At 34.8% G+C, this 21974-nt stretch overlaps 1 protein-coding gene and 1 pseudogene across 1 annotated transcript in view; both read left to right on the top strand.

The window, feature by feature from the left end:
* The window catches only part of SPATA17 (spermatogenesis associated 17), a 167778-nt gene that overhangs the window by 64390 nt on the left and 81414 nt on the right, over window positions 1-21974 (top strand). Inside the window, exon 6 of the mRNA XM_021698447.1 lies at window positions 2098-2221. Coding sequence (XP_021554122.1) covers window positions 2098-2221 — 124 coding nt within the window. The remainder of the gene's footprint in view (window positions 1-2097; window positions 2222-21974) is intronic.
* Window positions 20962-21182, top strand: LOC123325127 (annotated as a pseudogene).

The raw sequence follows: 21974 nt of genomic DNA, 5'->3' as shown, positions 1-21974 counted from the left end.
GTGTGTTTTCTTTACATACTGGAAACTGACATTCTTTTACGTATCTCTCAGTTTTTGCTTTCCTTGTCAAGCTCCCTGAGTTCATGCTGTTTTTTGTTTACATTTCCATATCCAGGAGATGGACTGTTTTTACTACATCAAATAAATTTACACTTTTGATTTTGTATCCAAGTCCTATGACTTCTCTGCACCTTACCTGTTCATGTGTGTGTGCAATTATATTGGATATTTTTTTCTTTCTTATGTAAGTAAGATCTCTTCTTATTCATTAAATCATTTATCATTTATAGAGCACAAACTTCTTTGTAGATATATTTTTTTATTTTTGTGATTGCTTGGAAAATTACTGTGCTTATCTTTGGAATGACATAAAATTGGATACACGCATATCTGAATAATTATCCTTGTAGAGGCAGTTCATTGGTTATTTTAAATTATCTTAAAGACTTACAAGAGGAATTATAGAAGAAATTTTTTTTACATAATATTAAAAGTAAAGATGAAAATTAATAATGCATTTAGCTTTTTATGTAACATGTGATTGTTATTTTTCCTGGTAAAAATTCTCATTTATTCATATGTACCTGCCTTGAAATTTGTACCTTAAGGACAAAGAAAGGTCACCAATCCTTCTAACTCCTGGTTCTTTGTCAAAAATGGACACAGTTAATGAGGTTTGTTTGGTACAGAACAAATTCTCAGACACAGATAGAGATCCTTTCAATGGAAACAAATTTGTTTGGCTTTACCAGGTTACTTAGCGATTAATAATAGCCTTGAGATGCAGGTCAGAAAGGTCATTGTACCAGCTTGCCAACACAATCTAAATGTGCAGCTAGCCCAGCTCTGTGGGCGCAGAAGCCCCCAAAACACTATGCATAAAGTAAAACAGGCTATTTTCTGACTCCTTTTTTCATATTAATAAGCAATTTTCAAGAGAAGAGTGGCAAAATGAGGGCCATGCCACTCCAAGTAATTCATTTATTTTGCAATTTAATCTTATGTTGAAAAAATTGCTCTGCTACAATAGCATAGCATGGTGATTTTTAAACGTCAGTGTGTTTCATAAGTAACCTTGTATGAAGTATTGTATTAATAGCCTTTAACAGAAAATTGCAACAAAAATATTTCTAGACATTGAAGTAGAAATGAGAATCTTTTTTTATTTTTGGAATCTTTCCCTCTACTTTCCCTTGATATCCTTGAGGTAACTGCTCAGATCATTTGCTTAAAATTGTACTTAAAGAACTGGACACTAAGTTACATATCCATTTTTAAAAAAGAACAACATATAATTTCAAAACATTATTTTAACATGAATAGTTAAATTTGTTCTGTGAAAATGAAAGATTTATTTTTTTCCATATTTCATAATATCTTATTCTATTTATCAGGCATTTTTTCACATAGTATATTTTAAAAGTTTATTTTTTGTTTAAATTTCTTAGATACACACACATAAGTGATGAAATTTTCATTATTTTAATGGAATTTATTATACCTACAAAGCCATGAACTTATTCACCTAGTATAGCTTTTATTTTAATTATCTGTATAATTGAACAAAATAACATTTCAAGTGCAGGTTAATACATGTTGGTATTATTTGAACTGTTAACTGAAGTAAACTTAAGCATATTTATAAAAATCCATCACACTTTCAAAATTAGTCTGTTAGTATACAAAATAAATGATTAGAGACTTGTAAATATGAAATCAAAATTTAAAGGAAATCAGTAGCTCAGATGGTTTCTTGGGATATTTACATATATCCAAAATAGCTAATCTTCAACCAAAGAAAATGGCAAGGTAGTCATTCACTTACTTTGCACTTGATATATTTCCTTAGCTGTTGAATTAATTATAATATGTAGATATTTGATTTAAAAAAATTTAACCACTGAAAAATCACTTAAATGCTTTTTAAAAATTACAAAGATTCAGTGGAATGTGCAGGTAAGATCGATTACACCACTGATTTTGATGGATGTGGGTGATGGTAGCTGCTCAAAAAATTTCTTGATTATCATCAGTGGAAGAAGGCAAATGCTAGCAGATTTTTAGTATCATAAATAACTGCAGATTGTTTTGATGCAGGGAGGCACTGGAGGAGTTTGCAGAGATGAAAGAAAGAGAAGAGAAGAAGGCCGACCTCGAAAGGGAAGAGAAGAAAAGAGATTACCAAGCCCGAAAGATGCATTACCTCCTCAGCACAAAGCAGGTTGGTCTACCTGTCCCTGACAGCTCCCGTAAACCACTTGGGCCCCTGGCCTGACAGAGATAAAGTAGCAGGCTGAATGGGACATGACTTGTTGAAAAGATATCACAAAGACACTACTTCGCGTTCAATTTCGTGCTTCTGTGTAGGTGAGCGTAGGCACCATGACTCGTCTGTGACAGCAGCTTCGTAGGCAGCCGCTGGGACGCCAGCAGAAGGTCCACGTCAGCAGTGTGATCTGCCACTGTGATAACACAACACAAAGGGCATAACCTCGCTTTTGAAACCCATTCTGAGTGGCTTATTGTTGTTTCGAGACTTGATCAAGAACTAAGAAGTTATTAAACTGAGGTCGCTTTCAGGTTTTCTCTTTCACTTGAGCTAATGTTGAGATTAAAACCGTTCTTGCACCCTTTCTAAAGTTTGATGCACGTTTTCAAGTAAAGCTTTGAACAAACCTGCTTCAGCAACTACATCTTCATACTGAGATACAAATGTGGAATTTGGAATACTTAGAATGATTTTCTTACAAATGGTAAAATTTTAGTGCCTCAGATCTTGTAGTTGCTAAGAAAAAATACATTGGCGTGTAGAATATTCTGCTCACAAAGAAATATGGTTAAAAAACAACATGAATTTGGGGGTTGAAGTATATTTTGTTAATCGAGCTTCAGGCAGGAAACTAGCAATTTGTGGGTTTTTATTCTTTCTCATAGACTTTCAAGTTCAGTCTCATAGTTCAAATGTCTCAGACATGGGCAAGTCAAGTCCATGGCGGAGTGTCCGTGGGTGTCGTCTGAGACTGAAGGTCATGGTTCGAGGCATCCAAATTCAAAAACATTAAGTACTGGACTGGCCATGTACATCTAGAACAGAGAACTGCACTTCTAGCCTCTATTTAGTAGAGTAATTAACAATACTTTCGCTAATGATGACTATCTTAGTATTTACTTAGATTTGTATAGCTGAGTTATCTCCATTTAACAGACGAGAAAACTGAAAGAAAATTACGGGACTGATTTATAGACATAAAAATAGTAATAATAGGTCTGGTACTCAAACTGAAGTCTTTGGATTCTAAATACTTAGGCAATAAAGACAAAAAATAAAAAGTCGAGGTATTTTAAGTTTCAATTATAAATCCATAATGATGTAAAAAATTTATCCGTATAATTGGTGGGCTACATTTTTTTAAATGTAGAATCACATATCAGGAATTCTCTTTTTTTAAATTCAGTTATTAGTAATTTTAATTTTGATGAAACTAAGGGAGGCATAAATATATCTTTAATTCTTTAAACCTGATAATAATTATTGGGTACAGTTGTTTATTTTGATAACTCTGAATCCCTTTTATACTTTGAATCTTTCTTAATCTGAGGTCTAATTGTGCTGTTTATACTTATGATGGGTAATGTAACAGCAAAAACAAATTTTTAAATGGTGAAATCAGATTTAATGGAAACATTTGTTAATTCTCTTTTATCCAGGGTTATTTAGATATCAAGTACATAGAGAAATATTTTAGAAAGTCCATAAAGACTTAGTTACTTTACTAATAAAAATAATGGAACAGCAGGGGGTGCCTGGGTGGCTCAGTTGGTTAGGTGACCACCTTCTGCTGAGGTCATGGTCCCGGAGTCCCAGGATTGAGCCCCACATTGGGCTCTCTCAGTAGAGAGCCTGCTTCTCCCACTGCCCCCCACCCTGCTCGTGCTTTATCTGTCTCTCTCAAATAAATAAATAAAATCTTTAAAAAAATAAAAAAAAATAATGGGGTAGTAAATATCCATGGAATACTTACCTCTGCCACAGAGTATGGTAGATACTTTGTATGCATAATTTCTTTATTTTGATTTCATTTTAGTTTTAAATTTAAACACCTGGTTTAACAAATTATTTCACAAACTTGACCATGTGACTTGACTCCTGACCTTAATGAATTTTTAATATTACCATTGTGTTTTAGGTATGTTTGTGTTAACAAATACAAGCTGTCAATGCCCTAGCCCATTTTCCTTCTTGTTTATACCTTGCAGACTGCTGGTACTATCCAGGTATATAAACTTTAGTTTAGTGATCCCTTGTCTCCAGAAATCCTTGGCATCCAATAGAATGATTGTTTTTGGGGCGCTGTGTACAGTAGAAACAGTATGGGCATTTTGAAATCAGAGGTAAGTTGGCATCCAAGCTCTCCCACTTAGGGTAAAATATCAGGAGATTACCTGGAACTGTCTGTTTCACTCTGCAATTTGAAAGAACATTACGAGAATTGAATATATTTAAAATACTATCTGGCCCTTAGAGAGCATTCCAGTAAATGGTAACAATCATATTATTAGAATTTAACCTATCGAGGGGCACCTGGTTGGCTCAGTCAGTTAAGTGTCTGCTTTTGGCTCAGGTCATGATCCCGGGTTCCTGGGATCGAACCCTATGTCAGACTCCCCGCTCAGCGGAAAGCCTGCTTCTCCCTCTCCCTCGGCCTGCTTATGCTCTCTCTCTCTCTCTGTCAAATAAATAAATAGTTTTTGAAAAAAGAATTTAACCTGTCAAGGATAAATGAAGATTCTATACTTTCATTTTCTTCTGTTTCCCGTAGTTGTTGGAAGCATTCATTTTTCTCATTTCTTTTCTTTGCTTTCCTTTAGTTATTAATGAAAATTAGTTAGAAATATTTATAATGATCTTCCCCAACATCCCCCTGCCCCATTTTACAACTGCCCTCACAGGCCTGAGGGCAACAGAGGGAAAATGATGTTCTTAAATCCGCTTCCTTGGAGAAGAATATTATAAAAATATCAGAGATTTTCATTTGGATCTGGCAAGTTGGCCTGTTTTGTCCTAGTGATCTTCATATTTGATCACAAATAACTGGAGATAAAATACAACCCTTTGAATCTATGCAGACACTTTTATTCCCAAAGCAAACTTTTTTTTTTTTGTAATGAAATAGAGCAGTGGTATCATCTTAGTCTCATCTGTTGACATTGGTCAGGGGATTAGTTTTACTAATGGGATGGTACTGGAATTTCAGATGTTTTATTCCTTATTTTTCATCATGATGTAAAAAAGTTGAATTTTAAATTGATATTACAAGTCGTAATTATAAACCATCTTTACCTAAACAAAGGTATGCAATATTCACCTTAACCTGAATAAAGATATGCAACACTAACATTAATAAATAGATTGAATATACATCTTAACTTTAAAATTCTTTAATTATTCCAAAAAACATATTTTTGAGTACTGACAATCTATCTGATACTGAACCAGGAGTAGGACGTATAAATGTATACTATATGATCCTTCACCACAAGGCATATTCACTCTGATTTCAGTGTATCCCAAACAAATATTTTTACTAGAAAGAAATTTGATACCTTTCAATTGCAGTTTATATAGGTGGTCTTATTGAAATTAACCATTTATATTTATGATTTTGCGATTCATTTATTATTTTATTTTCACAAAAATCTTTCCTTTCCCTAACCTAAGGAAGACTCAGAGAATGAAAGACACATGTTTCAATTTGAGTATTATTACTGATTTTCTCAGCATGACTTGGCTATAGGGGAGAAATTAAGCTGCAGATTTCAAAACATTCCTGAGATATTTACAGATTAATTGCGCATTTTTAAGAGTTTTGATTTCAAATTAATTAAGTATACATTTAAGTACAAAATAAAAGCCAGGTATGAACTGAGTATTTGTTATTAAAGGCTTGTGTCAGTTTTAACTCTCAATTTGTGCAGTTATTTGAAAATTTACTGAATAAATATTCAAGTGTAAGTAATTTTTATAAGAAGTACATCAGGATAAGAAAGGTTCTGCTGATGTATTTAAAGGGAATAATACTAATAGCCTTTTTAGAACTGTTTTATTAGTGATTTCAATAATTTAGGAGTGATTTATAATGATATATAATGATAGTTTGTAGAATATTAATTTTCAGACTAAGTTTTCATAGGTCTAATATAGCTTCACTTAGATGAGTAGAAATAAAACGTTAATTCAGACAAAGAATGCTTTAGAAAACGTAAGGAATTTTCTAAGCCAAAATTGTATTTGTGAATTCATATATAGATAATAAATGAAGTCATATGTTATTTAATTTTTAATAATTTTAGGACTATTATGCTGATATACTGACATACTCAAACTGATAACCTGTTTCAAAGTCAGTGTTAGTACAAATCTAGTGTATATCTTAGAATAGTTCCAAAATATATTCCTGATTTTTACTGATATTAAGTATCTCATCTTTATGCAAGCAAATATGTTAGCACTAATAGGAATTACACAAGTAAATAACTAATATTGCAATGAGTGAATTAATAGACCCCTCAGGGTTTTATTAATTAAAAAGTTCAAGTCATATTAAAGCACCTTTTGTATATGTTTATTTCAGAAAGCTGAACATGGTAACTTATTTGCATAAATAATCAATCACCATTTACTAGTAGTAATAAGGTTAATTTGTTGCTACAGACATAATAGGATTAGTCAATTATATTTCCCAGAAAATACTATTTGTTATGCACCCCATCACCTGTAAAACAGGATTGAGTTTAGTGCCCTTATTAAATGAACACATCAAAAAATCTTTGTCCCTGTAAAAGTTTTATGAAAAGAAAGCTAATTTTAGTTGATTTGAATAAGTAGAATGCAAACATTGCTTCCATTTGTAAATTAAATTTATCTTTCTGCAAAGATTGATTACTTAATAAAGTTACTTATTTTGATTCAGTAACCAGTCAAACTAAATCTAACACATATAGGACATATTTCCTTTGAATAAAATCTCATGTGCAGATTTGTTTTATTCCAAATAAACTGACTTTCATTCCCGTCCTTGTTCTTGGGTAATAAATTATGTTGTCTGCTCCACCTACTGGTAGATACATGAAAAAGGCCTATTGTTGGACTCATTAGAAGACACTGCCTCTAAAATATTGCCAGAATTTTTACAGATCCTCCTAGAGAACAGCAGAGTTACAGATACAAATGTAAGATTCAAGAACCACATCATAAATAACGTTTAGAGATATAGGTTATTATATAGAATTATATACATTGTTTCCTGATCAGTGAAAAATATAAGCAGTTTTTATTTCAACATACTAATAAAAAAGGATGGATACAAAATATATTCATCATTAAGTGTAACTATGTGTATTTTATTTTGTAACAATTGCTTTTAATAGTTTATACTTACTCAAGTTAAAACTAAAATGAAAATTTATAAATTTAATTAAAATTTGTAATAGTTTATAGAAATAATTTTCATGTCATCACTTATATAATAGGTTTCCAGTGTTTTTCTTTAATAGGTAGTTTTTATATGGACACTGAGGTAGTGGTTTTCAGTTATTTAAGATTCTTTAAAAAGCCCCTGTACTCCAATTATATTGATAAAACTTTATCTTTACTTATTTTATTTTTTGAGAGAAACAAATGGTTTCAGCGACCTTTTTTTTCAAAATTTTATCAAATCACATGTGTATACGGAAGGAAAGTGGCTTAATTAAAAAAACTTAATATAACAAAAATAATCGATAATCTGATATGGATACCATATTGATATAGATAACATGTTTATAAGACAAATATTATAAGGTGAAAAAATGTGTAAATTAAGAAATACAGTAAGTCTTCCAAGTCATTTATTGCTTTCAACTCTATCTCTTCAAAATCATAAATGAGGAGATTTCTGTGCTTGATATGTGATTGCTCACTTTTAATTTGAGGTGATGAAGTAAGAGAAGAATGGCAGTGTGTACCTGCATATGGGCAAGCACATGTGCATGCATGCATGGGTGTGTGTGTATGTGTGTGTGTGTGTTATATCTTTGTGTATATGGTGTATTTGGAAAGCATCTTTGGAGGTCCTTCTCATAAGGCATTTTCTTTAGTCAATGGTATAGCACAGCAATAGTTGGGAAACTCAAGTGTGATGTTAAAAAGTACCCCTGTAATAACTGTCTGGAATATACTTTTACACCCCTGATCCTTATCTAAAAACCACTTCTTTGACTTAAAAATATTATGTTCCTCTCTCATTTCTAGGTTGGACCCCCCCACACTTTCTCTTTTTCCCTCTTCCCTCCCTTCCCCCATCTCTGTATTTCCATAATTTACATGCAAAAGGATGTATGCCTTGATATTTATGGCTGTCAGTAGTATTCACTAGGGGCGCCTGGGTGGCTCAGTCAGTTAAGCTGGGATCGTGCCCTACATCAGGCTCTCTACTCAGCAGGGAGACTGCTTCTCTTCTCCCTCTCCCTCTGCCTGCCACTCCCCCTGCTTGTGCTCTCTCTCTCTCTCTGTCAAATAAATAAATAAAATCTTAAAAAAAATAACAAACAATGAATCATGGAACACTACATCAAAAACTAATGATGTAATGTATGGTGGTTAACATAATAATAAAAAAAAATAGTATCGACTATATTGAGTATATTACATTTCTGATCTTCATGGTTTGATGCAACCTGATTTAGGGCATTCACATGGGGTTCCTTCTGCTTTTTGGCTTTTTTTCTTCTTTATGTGCTTTTTTCTTTATTTGTCCAAATCAGTCTTTATTTTGATCAATGATCTAAACTATTCCTAGTCATCCAAATTTTTAAAATCTTTCACTCTTTTTCATTTTCTGTGTAAAATCACAGACTTCTTTCAATTTATTCTTCTTACTGTCTTTTAAATAAATTCCATTATGTCCATTTCCTGAACTCTGAGCAATGGTAATAATCTCTAAAATGATTTTCTTTTTGTTTAGTCTTTTGCTCTTTGTCCCAGTATATTTACCACTATCAGATAAATTTTGCTACAGTAGTACTTTTTATGTCATGTCTCTTTACAGTTTATAAACCTCCAACAATTCCCTGTTGTCCATAGGATAAAATCCAAAGTTTTCAGCATATGCATTTGAAACTCTCCAGACTGACTCTACTCTGCCTATTTATATTTAGCCTTATCTTCCTTTCCTCCTCAGGGTGAGCATCCTGATACAGTCTGATTTTATATCCTAGAAACAAACAGTCATCACAAGGGTCTCTTTATATGAGATAGGTGACTTCTTGTGGCTTGTCATATTCTGGAAACTCAGAAGCTTCCCTGTTACCTCCCCCACCCCCAAAAAAGAGCCAACATCTCACATATGTTCCACTAACACTTTGATTTTGCCGTTACTTTATTGTTAAAGATACATTTCTTTTTCCTTATTAAAATAATTTTAGAAAGGAGACAGCTATTAAGGTGTTCTTATTAGTATAGCTTGGTGAAAATTAGTAACTGTGAATAAGCTATCATAAAAGGAGGGAAGAAAAGTATGTCCAGAGTCCTGAGGCAATGCCTAGAGTATGAAGACCAAAATGGGCATAAGGTTGGTAACAAAGGGAGCCAGAGATGCTAAGGGATATATTGACTACATGGAATGTCTGGGGAGAAAAGTAGATCTTATAAGGCACTGTAAAGATAATTAGGAGGACATGTAAGAGAAACTTGGCAATTTTGCCATTTTGCTTATCATCTCTGCTATTTAGTATTCCTAGTTAACTATATCACTCTAGATTCCTCTTATTTCTTTCCTACATCACACAGCATTCTCAACAATGAATTCTTAATTCTTACATTATCCACTCCCTGGTTATGGCACATTTTTTTAGGTTGAAAAGGTCTGGCAGTAAAACAGAATTATGAAAGTAGGGAGTGGGAGTAGATTCATAAGTCTTACATGAAGATCTTATATTTGTTTTTGCCAACTTCCCAGTAGTTTGTATGTTTCCATGGAGAAAAATATAAAAAATAGGAACTACGCTGACAGAGGACAGGACCCCTGATTGGAATATACTAGAGCAGCATGGGATCTTTAGAGGTTACCTTTCTAGCTCTTTCTGTTAATAGATTAAAGAAAGCAGGTCTGGAAGATGAAGCAACCTGCTCAAGGTTATATAACTAGTTTATTTAGACTCTGTGGTGTTGGGGCATCCTCAGTACAGTGCGGCCACAGTGAAAATCCGAGTTAGTGATCTACATCTATGGTCTACATGTGATTCACCTAAATAAACTCTATTTGGAAGGGACTTTATCCTAGGTTTCTGACTATCTCTTTATCCTTGAAAACACTAGCATTCTGAGTATGTACTGCTCCTTGAGTTACCCTCAATTCATTGAATTCTCTTTTTACCCTTTCTCCGAAATGTTTTAGTACTTAAAAGGAACATTGATTTGAATGAGTTCATGGACAAATAGAAAAACTAGGCCCTGCATATAAAAGAGTGAATGAAGCAAGCCAGAACATAATGTAGATTTCTATGGTGCCTTTCTATGAATAGCTCAAAGCACGTTTATTACTTTTATGCCCACAATATTCTATAAAGTAGCAATTATCTTTCTGGTGATTGAAATGCTCTTGTTTAGTACTCACTTTTCCTCTGGACACTCGGCGGATTTATTCTTTCCAGAAGACTATGTAGTGAATAAAGATCTGACCTACGATCTTTGGATCCATAGTTTAAGAGGCAGGTCCTCAAGTTTGGTCATTTGCTCTTGGTCCCAAGTGAACTGTCCACATCACAAAACCATCACATAATTTGTTACTATTGGCAGTCTGTTCAGAAAAGGCCAAGGACTGAACTAGCGTGGCGAATGAATTAGCTATTAACTTTTACATTTTATTTCCTCCTTCTTTAACATTATAGTTTTTATTATCCTGTAATATATGAAAGAGATAAAATTATTGTCCATTGTCCGTACTCTTTGAAGAGATAAAGTGAAGTGGTTAAAAAAAAAGTCTTGTGTCCCCAAATAAGTCCCTTCCCTGCTCTTCTCCTTGCCATCATTTATCCACCATGCATCTAAGAAACGGAGGCAAAAATACTGATGGAAACAAAAATAAAAGTTAAAGAGAGACCACTCAGGTAGAGAAAAGTGCCTTAGCTACTTTTCTTATATATTTTTTCCTTTTCAGCATGCTACATTTTAAGTTATTTTAAAAAATGTCCATCAGCAAAACACACTGTAAACCTCTCCTATGCATGTGACCAGGGGCAGAGTCATGTGTTTTGGGGGTCTGAAGCTTATACAATTTGGGGATCTACCTTCAAGAAGAAACTATACGAAGTTACAAATACAGGAAGATGAATACTTTTTATAATGAGCAAAAAAATCGTTTCAGGCACATTTCAAATTTTAACATCTGAGAACACCACCACTCAAAATCTAAATATAATAGTTTTATTAACTGCTTGATAGCTCTATCATATTTGCTCACCATATTTTGGTTTCATGCCTCTTTGATTGCCTCTTTCTTTGACAATAATTTTGTTACGCTTTCTAGAGTGAAAAGAGAAAGTTATTCATTCCTTTTTGTAGGAACATTGATCTAAATTTTTCATTATTATAAGAAAGTTAAATGGTGCGTTCCTATTTGTGTATGCTGCATTATTGAGTATATTTTTGAAAGGGAAGATGTTCCATTTTGTATAGGCAATGAGGAGAATCAAGTTCTCCACTTGAGAAAACCCCACTTCTCTTCCACTAGCACATACTTCCGGGCCAGACAGTTTAGGATGTTCATAGAACAGTGCAGCCTCTGGTCCTGCACCTTTATTCATGATGCCTGGTGAGTCTGCCCACTGGGTTCAGGAATATTCCTGAAAGTTATTCTTACATTGGGATCACCCAAGTGTGATAGAGGATAAGTCAGAATATAAAAGACAGTGGAACTAACTGATGTCTTACTTTCATAAATTTTACTAAAGAACATAACCATGTGAACACATTGCCAGGGTCCCTCTTTGTGTTATGGAAAGAGCCTGTGAAAATGAGGGCCCCGGAGGTTAAGTTGAATCAATTTCACTGTTACTTCACCTCTTGTTGGACTATATTTTTGTATTGTGTTAAACTTGCTCAAAGAAGTTTTAGCCATTAAAGCTATTTTAATTTATTTAATTCAATTTAATTTTATATGAATAATCTTCTGCATATCAGATATCAAATCTAACATTTAGACATTTAAATGAACATTATTATTTTAGTCCTATCCATAAAATTGAGGCACCTGATTTTCTTTAGTCCTCTATTATGTTTTATTTTTGGACATCAAAATCAGGGTCTATTTATTTCCATCCAGTAATGAGGTAAATTTTTAATGTATTAGGTATGGGGCAGGGAGAGTTCTTATTAGGTATTACAGGTATTAAACAATAACCTACATATACACATCTATATATGTGTATGTGTTATCTGTACATATGTGTATATACATACACAAATATAGGCTTATATAAAATTTCAAATACAGCTTTAATAGAAAATTCAAAAGTCAGAAAAGAATTATAGAAATTTGTAACAAAAGTAGTTCCCATTTTCTACCTTAATGTAAAATGTTTTTTTACTTACCTTTATACTCTAGCACACCATATTTTAAATTGTATGCAGATGTTTTACACAAGGTAATTAATAGTTAAGTGGTATATGCTTATTTCTATTAGTTTTTATAAAATTAATGTTGGTATGTTAATTATAATCAATTTTTTCAACTTCTTCATTGATTAGAGAAGACTGAGTTTTTGGTGGTTGCTTTTGCTATCCCTAATTATAATACAATGAAATCTAAAACTTAGAAACTCAAGGAAGTTATACCATTGCTCTAATTAGATCTGATGAAATAATTGGGGCTATAATAGTTTGTAGATTTGAAGATTTATTCCTAATATTATTATGACTAGTTTTCTATTTTTCTTTAAAGATTTTTATTTATTTATTTATTTGACAGAGAGAGAGACAGTGAGAGCGGGAACACAAGCAAGAGGAGTGGGAGAGGGAGAAGCAGGCTTCCCGCTGAGCAGGGAGCCCAGTGCGGGGCTCGATCCCAGGACCCTGGGATCATGACCTGAGCCAAAGGCAGACACTTAACTGAGCCACCCAGACACCCCACTAGTTCTGCTCACCCCATGTTCTTAATATTTAAATTCACTCTTTTGGATTGGAAAATGTTAGAAATATTTCCAATGAATAGCTGGAGGCCAAATTTTAAAATCTCAGGCTTTGGATTAATCCATCTTCTTTATTTCTTCTTCTTCCTTTAATCTTCCATATATCTCCTTCCCTAGCCCTTGTACCCTATAATCAAAAACATTATTCCTTTGTATTAAAATGAGGGACACAGGGAGAGAGTTTTTTACTTTCAAATATTTTCTTAAAATGAACTCAAACTAAGTCAGTGATCAAGATACTCAAACATTGACTAATGTAGCTTATTTGGTCCTTAAGGTCACTGTTAAGAACATGAGTATTTCTAAACTTTTGAGTCTAAATTAAGATATAGTCCCAACACAGGAAATCGTCTATGACCTTGAGATTTTACGCAGTATAAGGTAGGTAAATATTTTAAAAGACATAGAAAGTTTGTACAATATTTTATACATGTATTATAATCACAAAAGAAACATAAGCAAAGAGGAAGTGCAGTTGTTTATTTAAAAATATATATTAAAAATTAGTTTCGGGACACCTGTGGTGGCTCATTCGGTTAAGCGTCTGACTCTTAATCTCAACTCAGGTCTTGATCTCAGAGTCGTGGCTCAGGTCTTGATTTTGGAGTTGTGGGTTTGGGCCCCGCATTGGGCTCCACATGGAGCCTACTTAAAAAAAAAAAAAAATTAGTTTCATTATGGTGTGAGAAACATGACTTTAAATTTAGTATAGGGGCACTTGGGTGGCTTAGTCATTAAGCATCTGCCTTCAGCTCAGGTCATGATCCCAGGGCGCTGGGATGGAGCCCCGCGTCGGGCTCCCTGCTCAGCGGGGAGCCTGCTTCTCCCTCTCCCACTTACCGTGCTTGTGTTCCCTCTCTCACTGTCTCTCTCCGTCAAATAAATAAATAAAATCTTTAAGATAAATAAATAATAAATAAATATTTTAGTATAAAGTGGCAGGTTTTCTGTTAAATAGTCTTATCACTTGGTGTTTCTATTTATATATCTTTTGACAGTTGGAAGTATTTCACTCAAAAAGGAGTTGTGTTATCGACACAATATCACAGTGGACAGTAAAGTAGAAGATGAGAAAATGGAAGGAAGGTGTGAAGAAGGGAGAAAAGAGGAAGAATTTGTCTTTAAATCTTAATCTGTTAATATCTCTTAGGCCTAAAATAAATGGACTGCAGGTGTCAGGAGCTGTTGTTATGCTGAAGGGAAAGTCTTGCTGAAAGGATATGATCACTCTTAGTTTAGAGAAAAGTAGTATTTTCAAGGTGCTTATATAATGTAAAATGTTCCTTGATAGTTCTAGTCCCTTTAATGAGTTGTATTTTAAAATTTTTTCTCTTAAATTTATTCAGCTTTATTTTCCATCTCCTTTTAAATTAATACATGTGTATATATATATATGCATATAATTTCAGTATTAATATATCTTTGAAATAAATTATGAATCATTAAGATAATATAATTTTGTTGTATTCGTATTTGTTATTTATGCTTATGCTATCTATGCATAATCAAATCTGAATTAGTCTTAAATTCATATCATTAAAATGATTCAATTTATTTTACCTGGCTTGGTTATTTATATATCCATACCAAAATCAACTTCTCTGTTGACAATTATCTAAATGCGAAAGTTGTGATTGGGCCTTCCCTGACCTTGCAAGGCACGGTTGTTGCTTTTTTCTTCCATGTCTTTATATAACATTTATCATTGGTATTCTGGTTACGTCTACTTCCCTCTAACATAAGCGAATTCATAAAAGAGAGCAACCATGTCACTTTAACATCCCCAATTTCTGATGTCAAAGTCATGGTATTTCTAGTACATGTCCTAATTCTGATTTAAAATACTTTCATATTAAAAACAAGAGAGGCAGCTTTTATTTCAGTCCCAGTTATTCACTATTTCTTCTCTGAATTAAATAAAAACTATAAATAAAACAATCATTTTGACAGATGTAATAATTTTTAGTAACTGATACCTGTATTTGGTAAAATATATTTTAAGTGACTTTTAAAAGGGCAAATCTTATATTCAAAGAAAAGGCAAAGGTGACACTAACTTTTTTTTTAAATTCTATAATGTCCCAAATTAAGCCAAGTTACATAACTAGATAGAATGAAGATGAAATTCAAACTACGATCTGGCTATCTTCAAAACCATGCCTTGGTTTCTTTTAAGGTTTGGTTCAAAGAGGTCCTAGCTCAACATTATTTTCCTGGATGATGGCTGAAATCATATCTTTAAATTTCTTTCTTTTTTTTTTTTTTTGAGACTTTATTTGTCAGAGTGAGAGAGAGAGAGAGAAAGTGCACAAGCAGGGGGAGCAGCAGGCTCCCCGCTGAGCAAGGAGCCCGATGTGGGACTCAATCCCAGGCCCCTGGGATCATGACCTGAGCCGAAGGCAGACGCTTAACCGACTGAGCCACCCAGGCATCCCATATATCTTTAAATTTCTATTTATTTGATGACAATTACTGGACAATATATTCAGCATTATTAGCTTTTGATGTTTTGTGTGTGAATTAGCTTATCAGTTCCTTTGAGCATCAGGAGGTGGAAGGCATAAGTCTAAGATGCAGAGCCTTCTCCCAGGAAGGCAAGCAGGCCTTCCTGGGCACTTCTAGAGAGCTGTTGGGCAATGAGTTTGTCTTCTTGGGAAAAGAGCCATGAACAGAGTGGGTAGTTATATGATCTATTAAGTATTTTCATCTTGGGGCACCTGATGGTTCAGTTGGTTGAGCGTCTAACTCTTGATTTTGGTTCAGATCATGATCTCGGGGTCATGGAATTGAGCCCTCAGTTGGCCTCTATGCTCAGTAAGGAGGCTGCTTGAGATGGTCTCTCTCTCTCTGTCCCACTCTGCCCCTCCCCCCACCCTCTAAAATAAATCAATCTTTTTTTTTTTTTAAAGATTTATTTATTTATTTGAGAGAGTGAGAATGAGAGAGAGTACATGAGAGGGGGGGAGGGTCAGAGGGAGAAGCAGGCTCCTCGCTGAGCAGGGAGCCCGATGCGGGACTCGATCCCGGGACTCCAGGATCATGACCTGAGCCGAAGGCAGTTGCTTAACCAACTGAGCCACCCAGGCGCCCCTAAAATAAATCAATCTTTTAAAAAGAAGTATTTTCATCTTTGAGGCATCAGCTGACATTCTGAAACAACAGACGTCCTACTCAACATGGTTACACATTGTTTTGTGATCATATGATTTGAGATAAAGAGATATCTGTAAGAATATAAATGTTTTTGCCGTCTTTCTCTTGCTCTAACTAGTAATGTATAAAGGTAAAGGTCAGTGAAGTTGGAGGAGTCAAAGAACCATGAGGCTATACTGTTGAGATGGGTCACCCACCTATACGTGAAATCACCCAGAAGTTATCCCAGAGCACATAGTAGAAAGGAAGACTGAACTAAGTGCCAAAGACTATCATGAATATGGGCAAATGACCAGTGGGTCTGTATATGATAACCACAAGGAGGGATAAAAGAATGCATATTTAGATTGCAAGAAGGTTGATGAGTACTGGTTTGAAAATGACATTGGGGAACTAAGAAAATGCAAATCTCTCCCTAGTCACTGTGGTACAGGGGAGTACTAAAATGCTTTGTTCAGCAGGCCTGCTGCAAGGGATGTGGTGCTCTAGAGGCGAAGGAAGCTTCAGTCATAATTTTAAAAAGGTAGAGAATATATTTATTGAAAAATTGGGGGGCAAAGAGAAGTTGTTTAGCATAGATGGGAGAAGGGTTCCACAGGGCAAGGTTGAAAAGGTTATAGGCGAGGGATCAGAAGTATTGAGAAAAGGAACAGGGTTGTTGAGGATGAGGATACCAGAGAATATAAAGGAGAGCTGGGATTAATTTGGCAGACAATTATTTCGACATGACAATTTGACAAAAAAGCAAATATAGTTATTTGATCCGATTATCTCTTAATGTAGAGAAATTTAAGTCGCTGTGCCTGTTCTTTATTTTCACTAGCACAGTAATAATATGTAGGGCTGAAAGTGAATTAATGGATTAAAAAGTATAAGGGAGGTATTATTTCCTCATATTTTTGAAATGAAGGAAATTAAAGAAAAAGCTCACATAAAAACTTGGGAAATAACCCAGTAGTACACCCCAAAAGCCAGAGACTAGACTGTATCTCATTTTAGACCAGATCAGTTTTTTTATCAAAATATTGTGTTGTCATCTCCCTTCAATTAAATTACTTTCCTTCTAATTGTGTTTGTGGCCAAATTGTGTTACCACCAGAAGAGCTTACGTTTGAGTTGGGGGGGGAAAAAAAAAGATAACAGGGTTGTGAAGCATAGTGGAATTTTCTGGGCTCCCTACCATTAAGGAGGTCAAAGCAAAATAAGGAAGCAAAAGGTAACCTAAAAAAGATAAAATAAAATTTTTATTGAAGGGTAACACAGAAAAGTGCAAAAATACTAAAGACTCAGCTCAATTATCACAAAGTGGCAGGTATAATCTAACCTAATAGGTACTAATTAATAATTTCCATCCAAGAAGTCATAGGTCGACAGAACAAGCCTGTGAGAGCACAGTAGTCTAAAAATGAGGTGGTCTTTGAGATCTGGTCACAAGATTGTAGCCAACCAGATTAAGGCAACATAGCATTTCCCCATGAGGCAGTCAATCCTATACTTTGATAAAACTTAAAATGGCTTCCTCCTGTTTGCTTAAGAAATCTTTCTTCAAAGACTCTTGTGAAATCAGTTTCTTGCAGAGCCTCAGATAACACTGGGAATAAAGTTTGACAAATGCTCCATTCTCTTAGTACACTTTCTTTAACAAAAGAAAATTTTCAATTCTGTTGCCTGTTTCTGTGATGCTAAGTATTTTTCTTTTAGCAACTAATTGCCTTGAAAGTCATCTTTTAAACCCAAACCATGAAATCATTTTCAAATTAAATCATCTGTAGAAGAACTGAGCAAGAGAAAATAGTAGGTTTCCGAGGGGGAACAATGGTATATAATGGAAGGTTTGGGATGGGTGGTGGTCATAAAAAATGCTTTACTATTTTTCTTAGGTCATTCAGACTTCACTAGTACGTGTAATAAGCCAGCACAGAACGTATAGAAATGGTGTGTTAAAGGCATCGCAATAGGAAGTTTTCAAATCACTGTGGAACTGGGTGTCCACTCTCACTGCTCTACTCAGAATACCTCTTGATAAGGTCACCCAGGAATCTCCTAATTATAAATCCACAGGACCTCTGGGAGAATCTGCACACTGCTCATCACACCTGTGGTATTGGAGCTTCCTTTGGCCTTGGTGACACTATGGTCAGCCTTCTACTCTTTGATCATTTCTTCTCAGTCTTCTTCAATAGTCTATTCAATAGTGTTCAATGTGTATCTTTACTCTGATATTATATGGGACTATTTATAGTTCTTTAATATCACAGTTATTTAAAGTTTTCTGTTCCTTTGCACATCTTGCTGTTTTGTGGGAATGCCTTCCTTCACCTTACACACTAGGTGCATCCCTTCTCTTCTTTCATACTGCTCAAATACCAGCCATCCTAACCCCACAGAATATTCTATTCTCAGTATGGCTATATATACATATCAATGCTAATTTCAGTATTTTATAATTATTTATAAACTGTCAATGCTGTGACTCAAGTTGAAAAGCAGGAATCAAAGCCAAATCTGGAGAGAGTGCCAAGGTAGCAGATAGAAGAGGAGAGGAGGTAAATGAAGCTATACTGGGGGGTGGGTAGGGGGGTTGCTATGTGTTAGGGAAAGGAACAGGCCTAGAAAAATTTCCTAAGCAAGAAAATAAGCAACTTTCATCTAGTCTTTGCAGGGATCAGTAGAATAATGACCTGACATTTGCAGAGAAAAAGATAAAGGAATAGTTTAGTGGGGAAGATTTCCCAGAAAGTCTTTTACATAGACTCTTCTCTTAGAAATTCTTTCAAAATGCAATATAGTTAAAGGGAATCCTGACGGGGGGCAGGGTGGGGGGGATGTTCTTTTAGTCCCAAGATTTTCTGCGTCATCATAATATTGCTATATTTTAGAAGACTCAAATCAGTCTCCACTTCTTTTTTCTTTCCTCACATTCAATGAATTACGATGTGATTTGTGCCACAAGAACATAATTTGCTTCTGTGGAGGTCACCTGTCACCTTCTAATTACCTGCCAGTTTGTGCATTCTTTGTCCTCATGCTGTTCTACCTCTCCTGAGCTTCTGACACTGCTGACCTTCATGAAACGGTCTTCTCCCTTGTGTACAGCTTCTCCTCCCTCACTGTTTGCTCTTTTGAGTGTCCTTCATGGGCATCTCTTCCACTTATTTCTTATATGTACACACTCCTAAGACTGTTCCCCTGAATTCCCTCCATGCTCTCCCTCAATGACCCCATCTGTTTTCAGACCTTCAGATATTTTTATTCAGAAAACACTCCAATCCTCTTTCCCAATTCCAGACCTACTATTACAACTATACACTGGACCTTTCAACCTGGATTTTTGGGAGCTCAGTTCTAATAACTGCTCCTCTTTCTACCTCCTCTGCCTGGGTTCTAAGCCCAGGTTTTTCTGTTTAAGTCCACATTCTCTTACGTTCTTTTTAATAAATGTTCTTATCAGAGCCTTCTGGTTCTGTTTCTATAGAATGCTCCCAGTCCATGTCATTCTTCTATTTCCACTGTTCTTTCTTCTTACCTTTCAATAAGCAGTCTTCACCTCCTTTATAGACTTTTGGTCTATATTACTTATTCAGATAAGCATGGATTGATTGTCTACTCTGAGCAAGGTATTGAGATAGGCAGTGTTCCATGTTTTTTCACCTCTCTTGTATAGATTCCCAGGAATGGAATTGTTGTGTTACATACTAAGCAGATGTTTAACTGTTTTTGTAGGCTTTTAAAAATTTGAGCAGTTTTGAGTACACAACAAATTTGGTCAGGAAGTTGCTATATATTCTCTATCCCCACACATCATTATTACCCAAAGTCCATAGTTTATGTTAGGGTTCACTCTAGGCGTCTTGTCTTGCTTGCATTATTTCTGAGGAAAAGTTGGATGTAACTCTTGTCTTTGCCTCTCTGTAGGTAAGGTGCTTATCACTTCTGCTTCTTGTAAGATCTTCTTATCTTTGATTCTTAGAAGTTTGAATATGCTATGCCTCTGTATATGTTTGTGTGTTTGTCATTTATTTTACTTGGTGTTCTCTGAGCTTCTTAGATCTGTGGTTTGGTGCCTGATATTAATTTGGGGGAAATCTTCAGTCATTATTACTTCAAATATGTCTTCTGTTCCTTTCTCTCTTCCTTCTTCTGGGTTCCCATTATGTGCATGTTATACCTTTTGTAGTTGTCCTACCTTTCTTGGATATTCTTTTACATACATATATTTAAACATTTATCTATTTTTATTCGAGAGAGAGAGCACAAGGGGTAGGGGCAGAGGGAGAGGAAGAGAGAATCTCAAGCAGACTCCATGCTGAGCACAGAGCCCAACTTGGGGCTCAGTCTTACAACCCTGAGATCACAACCCGAGCTGAAACCAAGAGTTGGGTGCTTAACTGACTGCGCCACCCAGGCACACCTATTCTGTTATATTTTTATCAGACTTTTTTCTTTGCCTTTCCATTTTGGAATTTTCTGTTTACATATCCTCAGATTCAGAGATTCTTTAATCAGACATGTTCTGTCTACAAATAAATCCATCAAAAGCAGTCTTCATTTATGTTACCATGTTTTTGATCCTTGGCGTTTCTTAGCTTTGCGCAGTGGCAGTATCGTAGCCAATGAGGTTTATCCGAGGCGCGATTATTGCTCATTGATCCTTGGCGTTTCTTTTTGATTCTTAGAATTTCCATGTCTCCGTTTTCATTGCCTACTTGTTCTTGCCTGCTGTCTACTTTATCCACTAGATCCCTTAACATGTTAATAGTTGTTTTAAATTTCTGTTCTGATAATTTCAATATGCCTGCTATATCTAAGTCTGGTTCTGATACTTGTTCCGTCTCTTTAGATTGTGGTTTTCACCCGTGTTTTCATGGAGTCTGTTTCTGTAGGCCTGCTTCAGACTTCTTCCTGAGTTTACCTTCTAAGGGAGAATGTGAAAATCAACATTTCCATTTTATGCAGAATTAAGTGTAATTTGCAGTCTTCTAGAGTTTGGCCCCTATTTATCTTTATAAGCTCATCTCTGACTATAGCCTCATGCTTAAACTGGCCAATGTGATAGTCACTGAACAGCTGTTCTGTGTTTTCCCACAAATATGTTTGTCTTTATTTTTACCCTTCCCTTAGCCTATAATGCCTTTCTTCCCTTTTTATTACCAAAATTCTACCCACCTTTAGAAGAAAGTCAGATATTTTTTCCACAGTTCTAAAAGGTGTATATACTTTTACTCTAACCTCTCGTGTAAACCTCTTTCACAACAGTAGTTAGTGGATACTTACTACAGGCTGGTTATGTTATTGTCAGTCACAAAATTGCTCTCCTAGCCCTCCCCTCTCCCACCACTGAGAATGGCTTGGTGGGAGTGATCACTTTTCATTCATCTGTACCCACCTTAGATCTAGTAAAGTGTTTCTAAGTTAGTAGATGCTAAATATTTATTGAATTGAATTAGTATATAGAGGATGGTATTTTATTTAAATTTCATTGTTTTAATCAATATTTAATGAAAATATTTTAATATATGATGATAATGTTAAGGATATCAAAATGATTCATAAAAATCATTTGTTAAACTAATGAAGCCAGCTACTTCAGGGATCTC

This window comes from Neomonachus schauinslandi, chromosome 6 (assembly GCF_002201575.2).
Source record: "Neomonachus schauinslandi chromosome 6, ASM220157v2, whole genome shotgun sequence".
NCBI classification, from domain to species: Eukaryota; Metazoa; Chordata; class Mammalia; order Carnivora; family Phocidae; genus Neomonachus; species Neomonachus schauinslandi.
This window is presented reverse-complemented; position numbering and strand designations above follow the sequence as displayed.